Below are 25,181 nucleotides of genomic sequence, written 5' to 3'. Positions count from 1 at the left end.
ATAACCTATGTCATGAAACATCACAGACATCTGTCACTTTGTCAGCACTTTATTGCAACTCAGAAAAGTCTTATGGACTAGGCCACAGTTGCACAATTCTGCCCATTTTTTAGACCTCAGTTTTAACAGATTTTGAGATATGTAAACATATAAAACAAGCAATAAACAAGCAGCTGTGAAAATTTGTCATTGTTGATGGTTTGTACTTGTTATACAGATAAAAAATAGAAATTTTAATTCTTCAAATTAGGCTTTTTATGTGTTTGTAATAATGAATACTCTGTAGTCTCCCTATGTCATTCAGCTCCTAGAATCCTGTGTATTGCAGGAGAAGCTTTTGGGGTTAAATTATGAAAATAAATAGATATTATGCATGTCTAAAATTTCAAAGAACAAAAGTTTTCTATTTTCTTTTTCTGAGTTGATCTCAACCAAAAGAACTATTAAGTGATTGCTGATGTGGAGAAGGTTGAAAGCTGACCGATAATTTGGAGTCAAAAAGAACAAAATTATAAAAAGCATTGAATAAATAAAAAGCCTAATCTACTTGAAAATCCAATATTAGAATACTGCCACAGAGTGACCCCCTTATTAAAATACTGTTTGCCAGTTTTTAGTTTGTCTGTCACTCAATGCCAATGTGCTCACAGGATCTTTCATAGTTAACTTACATGAGGTTTTGCAATTATTTTCTGCAACATGGTCGAGATATTTCATAAAATAAAGAAATGTAAGTAGAAATATATGTATACCCTATATTTCAGACTAGTTTAAATCTGGCATGATTAAACACTTACATTTACCTAAAATATCTTGGGATATATACAGCACTAGGTTAACTTGGTAAATATTGAGATAACTCATTTTTGTTTCTTCAACTTCAAGATATTTTTAAGACATTCATCATGCCTATTTTATTTGAAAAGTAAACTGCTCTCATTAAGTAACATGTGATCATTCTTCTCTATGACTCAGCATAGTATATAAATTCATTGTTTGGAAAATCAACACTACTTGGTAAAATTGACACTTGCTAATTTTACATATATTTCTACATTTCATTCGCTTACTTCTTCCACCATGGTTTTCTTGGCCTTTAATTGTCTTTTAACCAATACTTCAAAATTCAGGAATTGTCATAATCTATACATGCATTTTTCCTGATTAGACATATGTATGGACAAACTAAGTATACATGAGTGAACTTGAAAGCCAATAAAATTAAACTTAGACACGTCTTTCTGCTGTGACTACATATATCCTCTTTCTAACCACCGCTCTAGTCTCTGTACATCTCTGAAATCTAACCTCAACCATCATGAAAAGGCTGAAATCATTTGGGATTTTCATTTCTTATCAGGTTTCCCCATACTAACGAATGCCTAGATAATAAAACTCATATGCCATTTACATAATTTCTTTCTTTTCCACCTCCCTTTCAAGCTTGTTAAAAAAACAAAAGCTGCCATTCATCCCCTCCTAAAATATATCCCCTGGGCAGGAATTTAATTTGCAGTTAAGAATAAGTTTCAGGTTTTTTGCCTTTCTGTATTTTTGCGGTTTGATGAAAAGTGATATTCTTGTGATAGTAATGTCCACTATCATTTGGAAGTATCAGTCTCCTAAATTATTAGTATAAATAAAGCACTGTGTTGTACAGCAGTATGACACTACACCCTTGAAGATAAATTAATATTTCTGTAATTAAATAATCAGAAATAATTCACTTTATCAGCCTGATGGACTGTAACGGCATGAAGCACTTCAATCATATGGTATGTGCCTTGCCAATGTGTACTGTCCTGGCAAACTTCTGCTCATTGATTCACTGAATAAATATGTATTAGACAGTTTCTATATTCCAGGTGCTATACTAGATGCTGGAAGGAATAACCTAATCATGCTCATGCCACTCAAATTCACATTGCCTCTGTGTCTATCTGACTAGAACTTAGGGTCACAGGACCACCCAAGAGGTAAAGCCTCTTTATTATGTGATTTCAGTGCACTTTTGAAAAAAAGTAGGTAGTTTTGTCTTATACCCAATGAGATGACCTACAGGATAATCCAATTCTATGGCATAGAGAGATTTTAGTATAGTCTATTTATCACCTTTTCCAAAATTTAGATTAGTAGAACCATCATTAATTACATAAGCACTCTCAACAGATTTTGTCTCCAAATTCAATTTGACATGGTCATTTAAAATAATTAGCCCCGATTGACATAGGCTGGTGTATATATCAATCTGATAGACATATTGTACCTATCAAAATTAATTCTTTACCACTAAACACACACAGAAATATGCAGTTACTACAAGAAGTATAAATAAATCTCAAGCTTTTAAAAAACTAGAAAAGCAGTGCAAGAAACTGCAAATGAAAATCTTCACAATAAAAAGTTAATGGGTTTACAAAATGAATGCACCAAAGAATATGGCAAGCTTTGTGTAGGCATAACTACAGGATTACTATGTTTGGTGGGGAGACATTTTTAAGAAGTGCAATTCCCAAAACTTAATGTAGTGATCTACTTGTGCACAAATACGTCAAGCTTAACTATTGAGGTTTGTATTCATGTAGACTGTAGGAAAAACATTTTAGTAATAAATATTTAGATAGAGCCACTTTGAGGAGCAGGCAGAAGAGCTGTGAAGGGTCAATGTTATTAACTTTCTTATATAAATAGGCCTAAATATGGAAAGTATTCATTGAGTCTTCAAAATATTTATTTGTTTTGGAATCAGTATTGGAATTTAAAGAGTCAAAGACTGGGGAACACTTTTGGTGAATAATCAAGGGAAATATATATTCAGAGTACCTATAGTTAGTGCTCAAATCGGTCCTTACATAGCATTCTGAAAAACCACTTCACGACTCTCATAGGTCAGTTTCATGAATCTTCCTTAGGCTCGTAGAAATGTAAAATATATTCAAAAGAAAGAATAATTAGCAATTTGGGTAGTCACAAACTCCATATTTCAAACAAATGGAATTGGTTCTTATTCAGATAAAGAGTAAACCTAATTATCAATCCAAGTAAACTTAAACTTTGTGAGGTTAGGGGCTAATTTGCTATATTGAGCAATATTTGAACAACGGTATCGATGAATATTATAAATACATTATACATTTTTAACTGTAATTAAACTTTTCTTTAATGTAAGGATGAAAAAAGTGACAGAAAGTGAGAGAGGCAATGAAAGAGAACACAGCAACGTCTTTGAATAAAAACAAACTGCTATCCCTTGTCTTCAATGATGTATGTGGTTAAATTCCTCATGTATTCAGTGTACTGGAATATTAACTATCCCCGCTCCCCAATAGACCAAGATCATTTATAAAAAATGTTTTCATCACACAATTAATCACATATTCAGCTACGAATGGCAGACTCAACAAAAACACTAGACTGTTATTAATATATTTTCCTTTGTTTGTGTTTCACTACTTTTGGCACATAGGGATTTTCTATGCTTCTAAGACCATTTAGCTTTATACCAAAAATTCCACTTCAATGCATAAACAGTGGCATGCCAGAGATGCCTAAATTCACAGTAAGGTTTAGCGATATTTGTTACCAAAAGCTGTGCACATGCAAGTTAAGTGTTTTCTTTCATGCTTCTGTCTGTATTATTTCATTAGATAATGAGATAGGCTGCCCTTTCTGTCCATCATTAGAGCAGCTGGAGACAGCATTTGCTACCTGGCAAAACTTTCGAAGAAGGATCTTTCTTAACAGCAGGTAAACCCAAGGATCCAAGATCTGGTTCAGTGAAGCCAGGCGAACAGCTATTAAGAAGAAGTTGCATTCTTTCTGCTTCTCCGTGTGTGTCTTGCAGTGCTCAACTGATGTCTGATTGAAGATCATTTTCAACATCATTATCTAAGAAAAGGGGACAAATAATTGTTTCAAAGATTAGTAAGGTCATATGCATCTCCTCTACCCTGTACTTTGCACATAGTTGGTTTTCAGTAAATTGGTTGTCGGATTGAAATGATTAATTCAAGCAACATTTATACTTGGATAACACAGTCCTGAATTATACAAGACATTCCCAGGTATTTTCCCACATTTGTGGCTATTTAACATGATGTAGCTTTTAAAGCATGCATGTCTTCAGGCTCTTGATTCTTGGAATTTAAGAAGCTTGAAAATAACACATCTCAAAATGAGCCAAAGTCATGTTTGTTGCAGAAAACATCACAAGTTCACCCAAATGAGAGCCAACACTTCAAAAATAACAAAAACATCTTAATCTTAAATTTCCAGTAGTTCTAATCTAAAAAATTACTGCAGAAAAAGTAGAAGCAAGGAAGAAATATTATTATTATTATTATAATTGCCACTAGCATTTTCAGAATCCTTACTGTTTAGCGGACATGGTGCCAAGTTCTTTATACGCATTTAATAAACAGCATAACACAGGCAGCATTACCACTTCCTTCTGGATGAGCCAGACTAATACCATATGTTGTACAGTATTATACTTTTCTTTGCCCCCACCCAATATACACCACAATGTAAACTCCATGATAGCAGGAATTTGGGACTATTTTTTCCCCAAGTGCCTAGATCAATATGTAGCAGATAGCAGATGTTCAGTAAGTATTTGTGAGAGAACAAATTTTTATATTTGAAGGAATATATTATACAACATAAAAATGACAGTATATGAGTTATATGTATTTGTGCGAGAACAAATTTTTATATTTGAAGGAATATATTATACAACACACAAATGACAGTATGTTATATAATATGTATTTATATTTGAATTAAAAAGATGTTCTTATGCATATTAAAAATGTTCAGGCCAGGTGTGGTGGCTCACGCCTGTAATACCGGCACTTTGGGAGGCCGAGGCAGGCGGATCACTTGAGGTCAGGAGTTCGAGACCAGCCTGACCAACATGGAGAAACCCTGTCTCTACTAAAAATACAAAATTAGCCGGGTGTGATGGTGCATGCCTGTAATCCCAGCTACTCGGGAGGCTGAGGCAGGAGAATCCCTTGAACCCGGGAGGTGGAGGTTGCAGTGAGCCAGGATCGTGCCGTTGCACTCCAGCCTGGGCAACAAAAGCAAAACTCTGTCTCAAAAAAAAAAAAAAAAAGAAAAAAGAAAACAAATTGGCACTATTTCACCTGCTGTTTCCCAGCTATATAACTCCTAGGAATATACTGTCCAGAATCCCTGCACCAAGAGTACTGTATATGACTGTTTCATAACAGCATTGTTCATAATAGCAAAAAAAGCAGGAACAACTCAAACATGGGTTCACAATCCCAAGCAAAGAAATGAGCTGACTTTGTAACTGGCTCCTAAGTTTCCCATTCTAGACCTATACAGCTATTGAGTACTTGACATGTAGCCAAAGCACACTGAAATTTTAGAATATGTTGATTCCATAATGCAATAATAATATTTCTATATATTGTGTTAAGTAAGCATATATTATTCAAATTAATGTCACTTGTTTCTTTTGACTTTTTAAAAATGCAGCTACTAGAAAACTTTAAATTATATGTGGCTTGTGGGTTTTTTTTTGCTCACAGTACATTTCTATTGAACCTAATCTCTCTCTATTGAGGCTTACACTTAACTGTATGTTCTGCCCTCAGGTCACATAACTTAAATTGAATTCAACATCCCTGAGCATCCAAAACATCCCTAACCACTTAACCACAATTCCAGTGATGGCACTTTGTTACACTCACCCTGGATCAACATTTCAGAGTCTGTGAACTCTTCTTTTCCTCATCCTCTGCAATGCCTTTTGCTCTTGCTTCACTCTCATTCTTGTTCAGATCTTCCTCTCATTTGAATTATGGTAATAACAGACACCCAGATGGTACATGTACGGACTGAATGTTTGTGCCTCCCTTCAATTTATATGTGGGAGCCCCAACCCTTTATGTGATGGTATTAGGAAGTGAGGCCTTTGGGAGGTAATTAGGTTTAGATGAGGTCATGAGGGTGGAGCTCCTATAATGGGATTATTATCCTTATAAGAAGAGGGAGAAGAACCCACAGATCTCTCCTTCAGCCATGTGGGGCACAGCAAGAAGATAGCAGTCTACAAGCCAGGAAAAGGGCCTTCACCAGAAACTGAATCTGGGGGCACCTTGATCTTAGAATCTTCAGCTTCCTGAACGGTGAGAAATAAATGTCTGCTGTTTAAGCCATCAAGTTTACAGCTTTGTTATGGCAGCCCAAGCAGACTAAGACAGTGTTTACAGACATCTGCCCATCACAGGTGCAGCTTCCAATCCCAGCTGTGATCAAATCCTCTCCAACTAGAAAATCATCAATGTCTTCCCATAGTCCATCGAACAGAAATTTAACTCTGGTATTCAAAGCCCTCTACAACACTGTCCAAACTATTCTTTCCAGTTTTGTCTCCCACTAATTGCCTATACAGACTCCAAACTCTAGCTATAGTCCATTGGTTTTATTCTTTCCTCCCTCTTGGCCTTTATTCTTTCTTTTTTCTACCCCTGGAACACTTTTAATCCTCGTCATTTCTACTTCTGAGACTTCCAAGTCTTTCAGGACTATCTCAGTCGTTCCTGATTATTCCAAACCACTGGCCTCTGAAGGCCTACAATTGTGTGTGTGTGTGTGTGTGTGTGTGTGTGTGTGTGTGATATAACCACATATTTGTAGTAGATAGACAGATAGACAATACTAGCAGGCATTCACATGTCCCTCAAAAACTTGGACATATGGGGGAAGAAAATGTGGGTCTCTAAGATTTAAAGTGGACATAACATCAACACATAGGAACCCGGCTCCAAGGTTATTGAACTTGACTGCAAGCAATTGAACAAAGTATTGACATATCTGAAATCGATTTGCTTTGGGAAAAAGGATACTTAACCATCAGGTTTGAGTATTTTCTATTCTTGTTGGCAAAATTGACTACTATTGTGAGATAAAAGATGTAATTGTCTATATTAGCTTGAAGTAAGTAAATATTTGATTCTGTTAATTCCCCATCTTCTGTGTCTTTTTCCACTAAGCTGATAATGACTGGTCTCAGTGTTGATAAGTCAACAGGAAAAGAGAGCTGAGTCATAGGATTTCTGGTATTGCCAATTCTGCTCATGTATACTCAATTTTATTTCAAAAATACAATTATATAACAAAAAAGCAGGTAGAGCAGGTTAAGCAGACAGACAAGAGAGAGAGGAAATAATACACGAAAATTCTTACAAGACTGTGTGACACTGGTATCCAGCCATTTCCCTTTTGTCTTATTTAGTCACAGTTTTTATTCTTAAACGAATCCCTGGCAAAGGGGATGGGAATTTCCAGTTTTGGCTTATAAGGCAAACTCATGCTCTGGGGCTTGACTCATATTTTGTTTTTTGAGACAGTGTCTCACTGTCACCAAGGCTTGAGTGCAATGGCACAATCATAACTCACTGTAGTCCTGAACTCCTGGGCTCAAATGATCCTCCTGCCTCAGCCTCCCGAGATGCTGGGATTACAGTTATATGCCACCACATTCAATTAATATTTTTATTTTTTGTAGCGACGGGGTCTCACTATGTTAACTAGGCTGATCTCAAACTTCTGGCTTCAAGCAATCCTCTTGTGTAATTTCTTTCACAGGAATTTTTCCAAATGATTTATCCAATAAAAGCAAATAGTAGCTATACAATAAATAAATGTTCAGAGGAGCATTATATATGCCAGCAAGAAATTGCAAACACATACATCTCTAACATCAGGTGTAAAGCTTAATAAAACAATAATTCACAAATAGTATATATAAGTATTAAGTGAAAAAACAGAATATAAGATACTTTATATATAAAGTTTTGTTGTTATATTATTTAAAATAGGCAGACTTGTGGAAGGCAATGGAATTACTGCTATTTAACAATAATTTACTTTTAAACAATATAATTTAATTTTAAAATTGTATGTACACAGGCCAGGTGCGGTGGCTCATGCCTGTAATCCCAGCACTTTGGGAGGTCGAGGCAGATGGATCCCCTGAACCCAGCAGTTCGAGACCAGCCTGGGCAACATGGTGAAACCCTGTCTCTACTAAAAACACAAAAATTAGCCGGGCATGATGGTGTGTGCCTGTAATCCTAGCTACTTGGGAGGTTGAGGCAGGAGAATCATTTGAACCTAGGAGGCAGATGTTGCAGTGAGCCAAGATAGCACCACTGCACTCCAGCCTGGACGACAGAGCAAGACTTGGGCTCAAAAAAAAAAAATTGTATGTATATAAAAACATTTCAAATGATGTTAATGAAAGTCTTTTATTTAAAGAAAGCAGATGGTTATTATTCCCTTCTTTGGTAAATATGGACAATTATACACCGAATTTACTTAAAATAAATATATTTACATCAATATATTCTGATGCTGGCTGGCTTATCATCCTATGAGCTGAATACTACCTCCCATCATAGAAGGCAGAATAATGCCCCTCCTGCCACACACAAAGATATCCATTTCTCGGTCCCTGGAATCTGTGAATACGTTACCACACAAGACAAAAAGGACTCTGCAGATGTGATTAAGGTAAAGAACCCAGACATGAGGAGATAATCCTAGATTATCTGCGTGGACCCAATGTAAAAACAAGGGTCCTAAAAATCAGAGAACTTTTCCCAGCTGTGGCCAGAGGGAGACAGGACTATAGAAGAATGGTCAGAGATACACAGTATCTCTGGCTTTGAAGGTGGAGGAAGGGATCCAGGAGGTAAGGAATGAGGATGACCTCCTCTAAAAACTGAAAAAGGCAAGGAAACACTTTTCTCTCAGAGACTTAAAAAGTATCCATGTGATCTCATTGTTCAATTCCCACCTATGAGTGAGAATATGCGGTGTTTGGTTTTTTGTTCTTGCGATAGTTTACTGAGAGTACCCTAAAACTTAAAGTATAAAAAAAAAAAAAAAAAAAAAGTAATGCAGCCCTGTGGCACCTTTACTTTAGCCCAGTGAGATCCATCAGACTTCTAACCTACAGAACAGAGAAATGTGTGTTGCTCTTAAGCCACTGATATGGTCTAGCTCTGTGTCCCCACCCAAATCTCATGTCAAATTCTAATCCTCAGTGTTGGAGAAGGGGCCTGGTGGGAGGTGACTGGATCATGGGGGCAGACTTCCCCCTTGCTGTTCTTATAATAGCGAGTGACTTCTCATGAGATATGCTTGTTTAAAAGTGTGTAACACTTTCCTCTCTGCTCTCTTTCCTGCTCCGCCATGTGAAGATGTGTCTGCTTCCCCTTCACCTTCCACCATGATCACAAGTTTCTTGAGGCCTCCCCAGCCATGCTTCCTGTACAGCCAGCAGAACCTGTGCTTTTGAGACAGTCTTGCTCTGTTTCCCAGGCTGGAATGCAGTGGTGCAATCTTGGCTCACTGCAACCTTCACTTCCTGTGTTCAAGCCATTCTTGTGCCTCAGACTCCCAAGTAGCTGGGATCACAGGCACGTGCCACCAGGCCTGGCTAATTTATGTATTTTTAGTAGAGATGGGGTTTCACCATATTGGCCAGGCTGGTCTCAAACTCCTGGGTTCAGGGAATCCACCCGTCTCGACCTTCCAAAGTGCTGGGATTACAGGCGTGAGTCACCACCGCCTGGCCCCAGGTAGTTCTTTACAGCAAGTCTCAGGTGGAGTAATACAGCCACCACGCTTACAATAATTTGCTACAGCAGCAGTAGAAAACAAATATGCCCACACACTGAGCTCTCAACCAATGTTAAGAGGAATAGAAGGAATGAGCTTGAAAACGATTTTCTCATTCTCATAGATAAAATAGCCTAGGAAGCTTCTTTAAATTTTTTACTTTCCTAGGAAACTTAAAAATAAATGAATAAAGTAAAAGTAAACTTCATTCTAACTCCTGTCCAAATTATCTCAATTTCTAAATTTACAACGTGTGAAACCGAATGCCTGTTATTCTAGTGGCATCAGTCAATGTGTTTGACTAAAAGGTATAAAATTAATATTTTCAACTCAGTTGGCTTTATGAAAAAAAGCTTATTAATCCCTTTCCCCTCTTTTTATAAACTATTAGAAAAGTTTTGCTTATCTTTTTCAGTCCTTTACCCCACCCAATAGTTAAATATATTTGACCACATACTATCCTCCAGAAAGTGTTCTGGGCCTCATCTAGAATTATCTAAAAACTCACTGAAATTATGTTTTTATTTTCTCTATAAAATAAAGAATTGGATTTTTCTAACTTTTTATGATCAGGAAAATTCATAAAATTACTTATTAAAATGATACGTCAGTCATTTTACACAGTCCTCCTTGATTATTTGAAAATTAATTTTTGTGAGGCTAATGATTTAAAATTATTGTTATGAGGCAAATATAGGTTTCATATGCCTTACATTGTTTAGTACACTGTAATTTCCTATTGAGAATGCAATGATTATGAAATTATAAAATCAAGCTCTATAACCAGTAGCTGGCACATGAGGAGAGACATTAGCTTTCCCCAGAAATCATGAGATGTGCAATATAGAGACAACTGGAATTAGAAGCAGTGAGCATGCTACTGCCATTTCCAAATGGCAGCAGAGATGAAAATGGGGCTCCAAATTCTTCATCCAATTTTGAACATAAATTCAAATTAGCATCCATCTGTTGAGTCTTTATATTTAAGCCATGATTATAATTTTTGTGTATGTGTTTGCAAATATCTTTCAGACTGTTTAGACTTTGAGAGAAAACCTTAGGCATGAATATGGTAGAATTAATTATTCCTATTAGTCCAATTCTATGTCATACAAGGGAGAGGGACCAAAGAAAAAGCAGGATGCTCAGCTAACAGAGAGGCTGTTTACTGGTTTTAGCAAACACACATACACCCTGCACTATTTCTCCTTTCAAACAGCCTCATATAACAAATGATCTGGTCAAGGGAGTGGTGAGACCAATTCTAGCTGAACAGAGCTGCAGCTGTTCTGTCAGCCCCTTCCCTGGGTTCCACGTGACTCTCCCAGGCCCTCTAGCAGAGCTCTCCCTTGGTTATCAGCAGTAATAGAGAGCTTCTTTATGCACTTGAGATAACCGGGAACACAACTACATCAGTGACCTCTAAATTCGCCATCCCTGTCTACTGTCAAGTACAATTACCTTGTTCCATCCTAAAGGAAAAAAATGATTTACCCTTTCCCCAGTGATAACGTTAAGTGTTCAAAGCATTAATCAGGGAGGCTGTCTTTAATATTCTATCCTTGGACTTTATTCTATTGCAGCAGGATTTATAATCACACACTTAAAAATCTTTAGTACTTCACTTCTTAATTTAAAAATGCCTTGGGTTGTAGGCCACACATATCTATTAAAGATGATAAATGAGAAAACCCAGAAAAATTAATTTCTGGGGGAGGAAATAAATTGGTTAGCTGCCCTTAGGCTCAATTCTGGGGTGTTTCTGCATTTCCAGTTTATTCCTAATGCAAGTGTTTAAGAGAAGTTTCCTCACAAGCCAATTTTTATCTGCGATGTTTTGTTTTCCATAATTCTCTGTTGTTAGGCTATGGGAGAATAACCTGCTCTACTGGAAATTCCCCCCTATAATTTATAAGTGTATTTCATCATAATACACTAAAACCAGTCTGGGCCCTTTAAACTAGTTAATTATGTAATTTGAAGGATTTGCATGGGAAGAAGCTTCACTGTGGATTAAGAAACAATTGTAGTCTCTCCAATCTAGTTACAACAGTTCTCCAGTTGTCAAATCATCTCTGGATCCTAGACTACTGTTTCAAAAGCTTTCCTTGCCTTATTTAAACTGAAAACATTACAAATAAACAGCTCATAAACATTAAAAAAATTAGTAGAATTTGTGCCATTTCATCTTCACTACTACGTAATTTTATAAGATTTTTTAAAACAACAATGGATTAAGAATCAAGTAAATTATATTGCTAGTTTTGCCATCATTTACAACTTTAGAAAAGTCATTTATCTCTGAACTTTATTAAATTTACTAGTAAGCAGTGGGGCTGGACTGGATGGCCTCTGCATACACCTCTACAGTTTTTTTCTGATGATTTTTGGGGCAAAGCTGGAAAATGAAAGGATTTCATTTGGCAAATAATTAAAACCTATAGGAAATAGGTGTGAAACAAAAGTCAAAATTCCTCTTCAAAAAAAAACTCCAAGGGGCAAATGGAGGAAAGAGAAAAATTACAAAGTTAGAAGACAGTATATGAGAACAAGGGACTAGATTCATGAAGCTTTGGTGTAAGTTAGAGTGTGTGTGTGTGTGTGTGTGTGTGTGTGTGTGTGTGTAGTGGGGTGGGGGTATTTTTTAAAAAGAAATAGCAGATTCTGGCAAACATACTGACCAAGAGTTAAAGAACTTCCATAAGTCTGACTCAATTCTGCTTCTAGTTTGGAGACTAGTTACCTAATTTTGGTTCTTAACTTCTTCCTTCTCTAAAACATGATTCACACACACTTACTGTGTATCGTCTCCATCTAGCAGAGCAGTTGCAAAAATTAAAATGTGATAAGAATAATGAATACCTTCAATTTATATAGCATACCTCTTCCCATGCCTCAGGCATTCACACTATTGCAGATGCTTCCAAAAAAAAATGTCTTGACATTCACAAACAGAACAAAAAATGCTTAGGGGAATACGACAAAGAAATAAATGAATTGTGTCTATATTCCTTGAATTTCTTGCTAATAAAGTAGTTTTAGAAAACTCACCTCAAATTTGCACTTTAAAAATCTTTAGTAATGCAGAATCATTATTCAGTTACTGGATATGGAAAATCAAAATTATAAAGAAGCCAGCAGCCCGCTACCACATTATTTGCTACATAAAAATTTCCCTTTCAAGTAGTATAAATTGTAAATTCTGTATGACTTGGCTCAGAATAGCTCAAGACGTATGTCTAGATAAATGTTTATCTTTCTATTAGAACAGTCACACAATGTCAATATCTAAGTAAGTATTCAAATTCTGGCTGAAAGGGGGAAGGCAAAATCTATTCTATCAAAGGATTCATTTCTTGGATTATGGATGATGGATTAGCTGGGTGACACACAAGTTAGAAGAGTTCTCTTTACTATATTTCAAACACCTATATTTCAGATGTCAAAAGAAAGTCTAGATAATATGTCATTGTCAAGGCTTAAAGTACATTAATCCTTAAAAATGCTTAGATTTCAGAGTTTTTTCCTCCCAAAATATAGTTTCATTTAAACCCCAAATGTTCAATTTTACTCTCATCCATTCAGAAAATCAGAGTGTTAGTGACAATTAAAAACAACTAAACACTTAAAGGAAAAAATCAGAGATGTGAATTAACTGTGTGTGCAGAGATAGTCATCTCAATATAAAAATAGAAAATTAGAAAAACCTAGATGACTGACAATAGAGCACTGCTTAAACTATGGACCATCCTTCATATGCATAATTTATATCTATTCTAATGCTGACATTTAAAATCATGCTGTTGAATATTAGTAACATGAAGAATATTTAGTAACATGAAGAAATGTTCAGAATGTGAAAAGTGAAAATAAATGTTGCACAGTATAATCCAAATTTAAAAAAATAACTGTGCTTATTTATAGTAAAATATGCTAGAAGTAGTTTTCTCTGGGTGAGAATTATGGCAATATCTATTTTCTTCTCTGTATTTTTTTCCCAAATTCTTTACAATACACATGCTATTTTTTACACTTTAAAAAGCATTAAATTTAGAGTAGCTGGTGACTTAGCTATAAACAATCAACTATCCATGTATTGGTAAAGTGTTAGTGTTGCAATCCTAGAACTATAATGTGGTCATTTTAGGATGAATTCTTAAGAGGTCAATGTGTGCATAATTTAACAAGAGGTAAGCAGTCTGACACTCTATAATTGATCAAAACATTTAGCTTGATCATCAAATTAATTATGGCTTACTAAATTTAGCGATAAATTAAGTGGCCTCAGTGATGGACTTGATGGACAATACAGCCATGACATACAAAAGAATCCCTTCCTGTGCCACAGTGGGTACACAATGCAGGGTGATGAATATGGTTCTAATCTGATATGATAAATTCTTATTAAACTTTGCGGTATGTCAAAATGACACTGCCTTTTAAATCTATTAAGACTTCATCTCACAGGAGAATCCAAAATAGATGCATCTTATATTCAGGATGGACACCGGGTGAATACAAGCAGATTGGGGTGTCCTTAAATGTATGCTCCCCAATCCTAATTCATTCTCTAGTCAGTGCTCTCTCTCTCTCTTTTACACACATACACAAACACACATATACACAGGCACACACACACACATACACACACAAATGAACAGAATCTGTTTAGGGGGCTTCCCACCTTCTTGCCACCAACTTCAGCATCTTCAGCCATCCATTCTTTCCTTCCTCTTATTTGACTGGAAGAGGTGTCCTGTCCATCTAAGGCACACCCTCTGTCTAGCCCCTGGATCTTATCCATCCTGAATTTCAGAGACCATATACTCTCAAGTGTTCCCGTCCTCTTTTATAGTTAACTTCTCCCACTTTTGGCAGTTTCTCAGTCACATTTTAACATGTCCAAATTTTTGCCACCTTGAGAAAATAAAACCTGCGTGGAATTCTCACCTACCTACATATAGACTGCTCCAGAAGTTACAGCCAAATTTCCCAAAAGAGGTGTCTACCCTCCTTGCCTTTAAACTTATTCCAAAACCTGCTACAGCCTGACCTCTGTGTTCACAAATCCTCGGACAGGGCTGTTCCCAAGGCCACCAACAAGGTTGCAGAATCAATGCCACAGTCTTACTTGTCTGTAACATCAGACCTAACTGAATGTAGCTGTCTCTTGAAACATTCTCTTCCCTAATATTCGGGTCACCATTTGTTCTGATTTTATTACTAATTTTCCTGCTACCTTTCTGGGTATTCCTCTGCAGTCCCCTTTATATGCTCCTGTTTCTCGTTGTCTCAAAATATGTTAGCATTTCTGAATTGTATCTTAGAGAGCATCCTCTTCTTACTGTGGATAAACTGACTATGTGTGGTCTTTCATCTCAATGGCTTCAAACCCCATTTATGTGCTATAGGCCATACCTTTTCTCTGAGCTCCAAATGGATTAGTTTAGCTGCTATTGCATGGCTTTGTTTGAATGTCTTACATCAAATTCAACATTTTCAAAATGAAAATCCTTATCTTTTTCCTCAAAGGTATTTCTACATTAATCTTCCCTATCACAGTAAATCCCCATCTCTAAAACAGAAACCTGGGAGTTACCCTTGATTCATTTCTCTGTGTGTCTTTCTCTACGTCTCTCTGTCTCTTTCCACATTCCACCACAGTCACCATATTCCTCACATCCAATCAATCACGGAGTCTCCAATTAACCTCTTATGGTTTTTTTTTTAATCTATCACTTCTCTCATTTACACCCCCAATTGACCATAAACTGAGGCCTCCATCATCTCTTGTCTGAACTATCACAATCATCAGTGACATGATTTGTTGGCCTCCATCTGGCCTGGCCCATGCTGCTGCTTAGAAAAGATGCTTGTAAAATGAAATTTTAATCTTGTTATTCCACTTTGCTAAGTCCTTCATTTATACACATTGCCCTGAGTATAAAGTCCAAACACTTAAATTCAAAGCTCCTCTTTACTTGGTGAGTACCTATTGTGTTCTCTAGCCTGTGTTCTCTAGCCTAAGTTCTCACCATTTTTTACCCCCATGCATCAGTATTCCAATTAGCTTGAACTTCTTGCAGGTCTTTAAAAGTGACAGTTCTTTCTTGCTTTTGAGGCATTACAAATGTGGATCTTTAAGTCTTAAAACTCTCATCCTCTTTTTCTTTACTTGAAAAATTCTGACTTATTTCGTGCGTGGTCTTGAAACATCAATTTATTTGATATTTCCCTTGACAAAAGCAAGCCTTAATACAATCTTCATATGGATTCCCATAATTCTCTACTTCTCTATATTTTATCTTGCTGCTTGTTTTTAACTGTTGGTCTCTCTCAATAATCGAAAATTGTTACAAGAGTAGGGATCAATTCTATCCTATATTCTAGGTATATCACAGCAAGGGCCAAGCCCAGTAGATTAATAAAGTTTTTGAATTAACAAATAAGTGAATGAGAGCAAGGGTATAGTGCATCCTGCCCATTTGGGGGTACAGATTCTAGAGTTTTCATGTAATGGACAAATCTACCGACATTCGATCCTTTTCTTTCCTTTTTTTTTTTTTTTTTGCCTCAGCCTCTCGAGTAGCTGGGATTACAGGTGCCCGCCACCGTGCATAGCTAATTTTTGTATTTTTAGTAGAGATGGGGTTTCACCGTGTTGACCAGGCTGGTCTTGAACTACTGATCTCAGGTGATCCACCTGCCTCAGCCTCCCAAAGTGCTGGGATTCCAGTCATGAGCCACCGTGCCCGGCTGAAAAAAATACTTGATTCTTTTATCTATTTATTTATTTATTTATTTTTATTATACTTTAAGTTTTAGGGTACATATGCACAACGTGCAGGTTTGTTACATGTGTATACATGTGCCATGTTGGTGTGCTGCACCCATTAACTCGTCATTTAACATTAGGTATATCTCCTAATGCTATCCCTCCCCCCTCCCCCACCCCACAATGAGAACACATGGACACAGGAAGGGGAACATCATGCAATCCTTTTCAAGATTCCAGGCCCTTCCTTCCTTCCTTCTTTCCTTCCTTTTTTTCCTTCCTTCCTTCTTATTATAATTAGCCAGGATAACAGCTTCAAACTAGGTGCTAATGGACTATAAGCACATCTTCTTATCATTCATGATTTTAAGTGGAACGTTCTGGTGTTCAGATGACAGCCAGTAGTAACCCTGAGGCTGGTAAGTTGGGGTTATAGAATGAAAGGAGAACCAAGTATTTAAAATAAAATATATTGAATCTATAAGAGGATATTCTATTAACTGTTTATCTAATAACATTTATTAAAAATATGGCCCCAAAAAAAGAAGATATTATGCATATCAACACAGTCTTTAATGAGGATACCATCAAATTTTTAATACTTAGTGTCAAAAGTCCTTTTATTACTGTAAAAGTGTTATATATGATTCTAGCACTCCTTGCTTATAGAAGTTTTGCCCAAAAATAAAACACCATATCTTATGCTTAACAACTGAAGACGAATAATAACAAAACAGCAACTAATGCTTATATAATACTTACTATAAGAGACTATGCTTACCTGTGAGGTGAGTGAGTTGCAGGAATATCTTCAATGCTGCTACTGGGTAGCCCCAAGAGGAGAGAAAGTCACCAGAAATATTTGGTTGCAACTTTTTCCCTTCACAAGAGCCAAGCAGTAAAATTGTGAGTTAAACCCAGTTAACATGGCTCTCTTTGGAAAGGTTGAGGCATTGAAGGCCAAACTTCCTGTCACGATTAGGAAATCACAGACTGTTCTTAATGTTAAACAGAAAGCAATGCTATTGTGTGACACTTTCAGCTCCTCAAGTTGTGAATCTGGCATTGTGTGATTACTCCCCCCTTGCTTATACTGTAATAAATATTTAAAATACCCCTCAGAATCTGAGATAACACATCAGTAACAGTTTAATTTAGTACTTGCAAAATTCCCTGCCCAGGTTAGGCTTGTACTCAGTATTGGCATCAGGAACTTCCTAACATTATATTCATTCATTTTCCTTTTCCCAACACAAAACACACCCCTGGCTAAATTTACCAGCTTTCTTTACAGCTAACTCTTGTCCTGTTGACTGTAAATAGGAACTGAGTAATACTCACAGTCCCTGACCTATATAAGTGCTATGTTAAGTACTACTTGCTGTTTTGTTATTATTTGAATGTTATGTATTACAAACGGAAGCAACACATAGGTGGCAGCTGAAAACCAGCAAGTGTCATGCGATATTTATATTACTCATTGTAAACTTTAGTTTCCAAAACTTCTGAAAAAAATGTTTCTTTTGTTTTTCAGGAAATCGGACTTTAAAAACTCACTTAAATAATGGTTAGTACTTACAATTTTATACCAGGTTTGAAGGAAGTTTGAATAAGACACAACTTGTATTGTATGCAATGCAGGAAAATGGAAAATTATAATGTGTTCATCTTCTGTGTTTACCCCCTTAGGCTGCTTTTGTCTCCTCTATTGATTTATTTGGATTAATACTATATTATTACTAATATTATACTATTTAGATTAATACTATATTATTATTTACTTTGCTGTGGGACTTTGGTCATGGACATGACTGTTGGACATGGCTTCAAAAATATGTTACTATTATAATGTTTCTAAGAATAAATTAGACGGTAAAAATGGACCCCCATCTTTTATTATTAATATCCCAATTTTGGATAACTTTTTCTCTGTATTCTGGGTTGGTCCAACAGCAAAGTAAATAATAAGAACAAGAAGGAAGCAAACATGAGGAAGAAACCTGTTCCTACCATGACTCAAATGCCTAACTCCTATGAGGATCACAGGCTCCCAGGCTCCTGTAAAAAGATAAACAGATCCCAACACCATTGACTCCCTCTCTCCTTAACGTGTGAACCCAGTGAGAGCAATTCTTACTGTACTACTTACCTTTCTAGGGAGGACCTTAAACAAGTAATAATAAAACAGTTCCTACAACTATCATAGGGAAAATGCTTTTGGTGAATTCATCTAAAATCCTATATTTGATGTAAGTTTCTTTTGTTATTTTTTTTAAGAGACGGGGTTTCTCTGTCACCGAGGCTGGAGTGCAGTAATGCCATCATAATTTACTCACTGTAGCCTCAAATTCCTGGGTTCAAGGTTCCTCCCTAGTAGCTAGTACTACAGGCATGTGCCACCATGCCGGGTTAATTTTTTTCTTTTTAAATTTTTGTAGAGACAGGCATCTCCCTACATTGCTCAGGCTAGTCTTGAACTCCTAGCCTCAAGTGATTCTCCTGCTTTGGCCTCTCAAAGCACTGAAATTAAAAACAAAAGATTTTATGCCACCTCACCAAGGCGAAGTAGATATTTTCAGGAATGGTTTTGCAGGAATTGGCAAATAGATCTATCGAGACTTGGAACTATCCGGTTCCCCATCCCATTTAACCAGAACAGGTCTGTTTTCATCTATTTCTCTAAAGAGATGTATTGACATAGTCCCCCCGGTTAAAACAATTGGAAAATCATCAGTCTAATGCAGTACTATCCAAGAGAAATGTAATTCAAGCCACAAATCTGCTGCACATGTATGCTTTTGCATTTTCTAGTAGCCAGATTTTTTTTAAAAAGTAAAAAGAAACATTTTGAATTTTAATTCACCCAATATATCTGAAATGTTACATCAGCATGTAGTGAACATAAAAATTATTAATGCAATATTTTACTTTTTACCTTTTTGTATTTAATCTTAAAACTCTGCTGTGTAGTTTACATTTAAAGTATCTCAATTTGGATTAATCACATTTCAAGAGGCAAATAACCATATGTAGCTAGTGGCTACTATGCTACTATGCTGTATAGATGAAAGTTTAGTGCTTTATTCTTTTTGAGGGTTTCCCACCTTTATTCTGTCAATTAAACTGTGTAGGTATCATCACTGCAGTGTCCACTATTGGTCACCTACCCAGGGTCCATTCATCCATCTCCCCTGCTCATAGTTATTTTCACTGGATCCTATGTGCTTCAGGGCTGACCCCATCCCTAGCTACAGGAATGTGCCGGGGTTAGGGATGATCATGTGACCCCATACTAGCTAATGAGATCCAACAGTTTCCTCGTTTTTAAGAGAAAGTCATAGAAAAACACAGCTTCTCTCTCCTGCTAGAAGTTAACCAGGAAGCACGTACTACAGCTACCACTTGCGGGGAACAAGCCGTAGGATGAGGCCAAGACTGTACTGCGAAAGAGAGATGCGGCAAACCTTGGTCCTAGATGACGATGCTGAGCTTTCGGATTAACCAACTCTGAAGGCTGCCCTAATTTTGGATTTTAGTTACGTTTTTTATTCCCAAACCACTATATTACATCATCTCTAATAATGACTGAGGGCAACATAAATATAGTGACACTCTGGAGCAACTTTTGAAGCATTATGTTTTTTCCTTTGTTTTTTATTTTTTACTATGTTTCCCTATTGTCGCTGAAATTCCTCATGTTTAATTGTTATCCCCAGGGCACCTTTCCAAACATCCCTTTCATTTGTTCCGTCTTTAAACACCAGGCATTAGAGCAACTGTTTTCTTGTGCTCCTTCCCATTGCTTCCAATTAACTTCTCTCTTCCATTATAAAAACAATGTTGTCTCTCTTACAGTTGTCTACCCTAAAGGTATGTTTAAATCTTCTCTAGAATTTTTATTACTAACAACAAAGTGGAAACAATAAAAGTAAAGAATAAAGAAAAATATGCACTATTATCTTAAATACTAACAAATTTTACTGTATTAATAATACCCATGATTCATTAGATTCAAGTTGGATTAGTGGCTTTAGAATGAAAAAGATTTGAGTTTGATTCACTCAACACTATTTATCATCTGTGGCCTTAAAGCAAGTTGCTTACTCAACAAGTGAAAAAGTAAAATAAAATAAAACAAAAAACAGGAACTGATGTCACCTACATTTCAAGATTTATGTGAAGATTAAAAACCATCTAATGTATGCAAAACTCTTAAAGCTAGGATTTATACCTTGATCTTCTTATTCCTATTCTAGTGTCCTTTTCACTTAATTACACTTCCCTTCTTCACTCATTTCACAATCATTTATTGAGTGATTTCTTTGGGCCAGGAAGATTTATTGACAAACAAGGCAAGATCTCTGCTTTTAAGCAGTTTATAATTTAAACTGAATCAGACAAATAGAGGGAGACCATAAAGCTTAGTGGTTAATTACATAGGCAATAAAATCAGACAAATCTGGATTTGACCCCAAGAAAGTTACTTTACATCTCAAAACCAGTTTCCTCTTCTGAAAATGAAGATGACAGTATCCCCTCAAGTTGTCATCAATAGAACAAAATGAAATTATATCTGTGAAATGCAGTGTGCATGAATTATAAAATAAGCATTTGTCTATTGTGGCCAATCATCCTCATTGCCATAATTATAACTGTGCATAATTAAGTATAAAGGTATGCACAGGCACTATGGAGTAAAGAGGAGGGGCACTTAAATCAGTTTCTATGGCCGGGCGTGGTGGCTCACACCTGTAATCCCAGTACTTTGGGAGGCCTAGGCAGGAGGATCACTTGAAGTCAGGAATTCGAGACTAGCCTGGCCAACATGGTGAAACCCCATCTGTACTACACATACAAAAATTAGCTGGGTGTGTTGGTGCACACCTGTAATCCCAGTTGCTCCGGAGGCTGAGGCAGGAGAATCACTTGAACCTGGGAGGTGGAGGTTGCACTGAGCCGAGATCACGCTACTGCACTCCAGCCTGGGTGACAGAGTGAGACTCCATCTCAAATAATAATAATAATAATAATAATAATAATAATAACAACAACAACAAAATAAGTAAATAAATAAATAAGTTTCTAGGTTCAGAGAAACCCGTCTCCCAAAACAGCAGACGCTTTGTAGGTATTTGAGACAAAGTCCACATTTCTGAGTGTGAAATTGTGTGAATCATTATAAGAGCTGCAAACTGATTTTTATCACTGAAGGTAAGGATGCTGGGGTAGGGATGGAAAAAAATGGTACAGTGGTAAATGTGGCCAAATCCAAGATCTTGAGGATTAAACTAAGGAATCTGAAGCCTTGTAATCTGGGTGAGAGGCTACTATAGTAACATGCCTGAATTCCATGTTAGAAAGTCACCGTGGTCACACTGAGGTTCTCTAAGGCTCTTTCTCTTTTCCCTAATTATAAGAAAAAAGATGAAAGCAGGTTTGCAAGAATCCCAATTGCACTGTATCATACTGGAGGCTTTAGAACTGTCAAAACAAAGTTTCTAATTTTGACTGTAGTCAAACACTTTCCCACCAAGCAAAAAGAACTCAATATACAGTTTTATTTGTTTTATAAATAGTTTAGTGAAAAGAATAATATATGTGACTTGTACTAGCTGAAAAATGTTTGCCTAGTAAAACTTTATCACTGGATGTGAATGTTCTAAGCCTAAAAGACACACAGAAGTAAATAAAATTGATGCCACACCTTTACAAAAAACACTTCCTAAATTGCCGGTATCATGGTGAATGGAATCATTTAACAAGTTACTGTCAGACAAGTGAAAACTCCTGTCACCTTCTACAGGATTTTTCAGAATATGCTCCCTAGATACTCAAGCTCCTACAAAGGTCAATCAGTTGATGAATCAATAGCTATTCTACAGGAAATCTTCATCACCATAATTATCTGACCCAGACAATTTCAGTGATTTTTTTTTTACTATTCTCAATCAATTTGTTCTTTTTTGTACAATATTTTCAACGAAGTGATTTGAAAATATTTTTATAAACTAATAAGAAAGAGAGAAAAACGTGACACATAGCATTATAGTGTACAAAAGCCTAAGATCTACCAATTACTAGGAATATGATTAGAGAAAGTTATCAAATCTTTTCTGTCTTATTATTTGCAACTGAAACATGGGAATGAAAAGTAACAAACTCAAAAATTGTTGTGAAGATTAAATTAGGTAATATATGGAAAGGGTAATTGTCAAGTATGTGCCTGCACATAACAGGCATTCAGTAAATAGAAGTCCTTTTATTTTTTGTGGCTCTCTTCAGTTTGCGCTCCACCAGTCTCACTGCTACCCCAATTTCCCAACAGATAGGTGGCAGGAAAATACACACACACACACACACACGTGCACACACGCACATGTGCACAAGGCTTCAAAAATATGTTACTATTATAATATTTCTATGAATAAATTAGACAGATGGTAAAAATGAACCCCCACCTTTTATTACTAATATCCCAATTTTGGATAACCATTTCTCTGTATTCTGGGTGGGAGAGAAATCCCAGCACATACGTCATAAACCAAGCGCTGGAGGTGCCTGAGCCTTCATCCTTTGTTATAGCATAGGCGTAAATAACCCAAGCTACAGCAGCCAGGCTGGCAACAGAGGTTTGAATTTTACAAGCATAACACAAAGAAGAAGGGGGTTTTTAGACATTGGATTCATCACAGAGGCATGCAGCAAACATTTTTCCAGCAGGACTTTGGCTGTGCAGCCTGAAGTTCATCATCAAGAACATCCTGGGTCTTGCCTGTTTTCCAAACCTGACCTGCCAGATTTCTCTGGACTCTGTGAGCTCCTGAAATCTTTCCACATATGCTCTTTGCACTTGGAGTCACAGTTGGTTGTTTGCAACCCAGAACCATGTCTAAGGAGGAGGGTAGAATTCTGAAGTCAGAAGATATTCCATGCTTCCTAATATTGATCTGTAGCAAAATTTAATTAGAAATAGATGCTAGAGAAAAGAATTTTAAAATGTTCCCCAATGTCTTTTATAGAGCAAAAGCTAATGTTAAGAAATTTACTTTTGGATCCAGGCAAATCCCTAGTCTATTCTTGGAGAAAATTACTACCATTAAATAAATTCAAAAGTCTGCCACCCAGCATGTTGGCCGTTAGCACAGCTACTGATTTATAAAGAAAAAGCTGGTTGCCAGAATAACATAAAACCCAGACTACAACTCATCCCTTATGGAAAAATCAAGAAAGAACTTCTTTTTTCTTCTCTAGTCATCTCACTATGGTGTTAATGGAGTATTTGTGAGATTTTCGTCTTATAATGCCACCTCTCATTATACTCTTACTTCTGGAAAATTCTCTGAGCCTGAATCTGGAAAATTCTCTGAGCTTGAATCTTTCCTCATAGCCTAGAAAACTCATACTAGTCTTTGAAAATGCAACTTTGTCATCTATGACTGTTTCTTGTGTTTATAAAACAAAACAATAGAAAAAAATCTATGTTGTCTAAACAGTGCTTCAAGATGATGTATTCAGTAAAATATTGTATTATTATAAAAGCAAAATTAAAACCTCACATGTAGACCACAAATATAAACTTATTAACTTGAAGCTTTGAAAAAAGAACACAAGACCTAGCCAAAGAGCTGCAAAGCTATGGCTTAGGCTGGTTCCTTAGGAGCAGAGCCTGAAGTGGGGATTCTGATACATAGCAAGAAGCTGAAGTTGGAGTCTCAGAAAGAGACAGTGCTGGCTTCAATCTTCTATAAGGCCACCTCCACTCTTCACACTCCTGCAATTTATGTGAATCAAGCAACTCCCCCTACCTTTTTATATTTATTTATTTGCTTAAGCTAGTTTGCATTAGTTTTCGATCATTTGCAGCCAAACAATCCTGATTCTAAAAGTAGGGAGTATTAATTTGGAAACTGCTCTCCGTTTAGGAGAGAAAGAGGCCAACAGTAACCAGAGCCCGTTTAGAAAGAACAATGACAACAAAAAGTTTCTTTGAGACCTAGCCTGGAAATCAGCATGCTCCAGATCTTCTGGGGATCACGAATCTTATGACATTCTATTATTTTATAAGCAAATTTTGGTAACTTCTGTGTCTCTGTGTGACTGTTCTGATTCATGTCTCAGAAAAAAGGAAATAACATCTATTAGATCAAATTTACCTCCTAATTCTATCTCTTCCTAGTTGTGTAAGCTTAGAGCAGTCACTTCCTTCTTGGGGAGCCAAATGGAAAGCCATATGTAGATAGCTGGCCACCTCAAAACCAAAGGCCTGGAGAGAAAGAGAGAGGTCCTATTTCTTGTCAGAGTCATAGGACAGGGATTAGAGAAATTTCAAAATGTCTGGTAAACCGTCTCCAAAACACTATGTCAGTATGGGTACTTCTCCACTCCAATCCCAGTTGTCACTGCCTCTTACCTGGATGACTTCAACAGCCTTCTACCTGGTGTCCCTGCTCCCACACATACCTTTCTGCAATCCAGCTCCACATGGTTGCCAGAAGGATGCTTCAGGCTTTATTCTGGCACACTGCTTCATTTTCTTAATGGTATTTATCACAATCACTAGACTTCTAGTTTATTTATTGCCTCTCTCCTTCCACTAGAATGCTAATTCCCTGAGAGCATGAAACTAGCCTAATTCACTGCCATATTTCCAGCACCTAGAACTGTGCCTGACACATGGTATGGGCTCAATAAACAAATATTGATTGCATGCATGGATAAATGAATTCTGAATGGTTCTCAGCTTTGT

At 36.6% G+C, this 25,181-nt stretch overlaps 1 protein-coding gene across 5 annotated transcripts in view; it reads right to left on the bottom strand.

The window, feature by feature from the left end:
- PTGER3 (prostaglandin E receptor 3) overlaps positions 1-25,181 on the bottom strand; it is a 195,647-nt gene that overhangs the window by 156,320 nt on the left and 14,146 nt on the right. For all 5 annotated transcript variants that reach the window (XM_004025973.5, XM_063697674.1, XM_004025976.5 and 2 more), the window contains exon 2: positions 3,709-3,888. In XM_004025973.5, the coding sequence (XP_004026022.1) occupies positions 3,709-3,888 (180 nt within the window). The remainder of the gene's footprint in view (positions 1-3,708; positions 3,889-25,181) is intronic.

Source organism: Gorilla gorilla, chromosome 1 (assembly GCF_029281585.2).
Source record: "Gorilla gorilla gorilla isolate KB3781 chromosome 1, NHGRI_mGorGor1-v2.1_pri, whole genome shotgun sequence".
NCBI classification, from domain to species: Eukaryota; Metazoa; Chordata; class Mammalia; order Primates; family Hominidae; genus Gorilla; species Gorilla gorilla.
The sequence above is the reverse complement of the archived record's forward strand: the minus strand, read 5'-3'. Positions and strand labels throughout refer to the sequence as shown.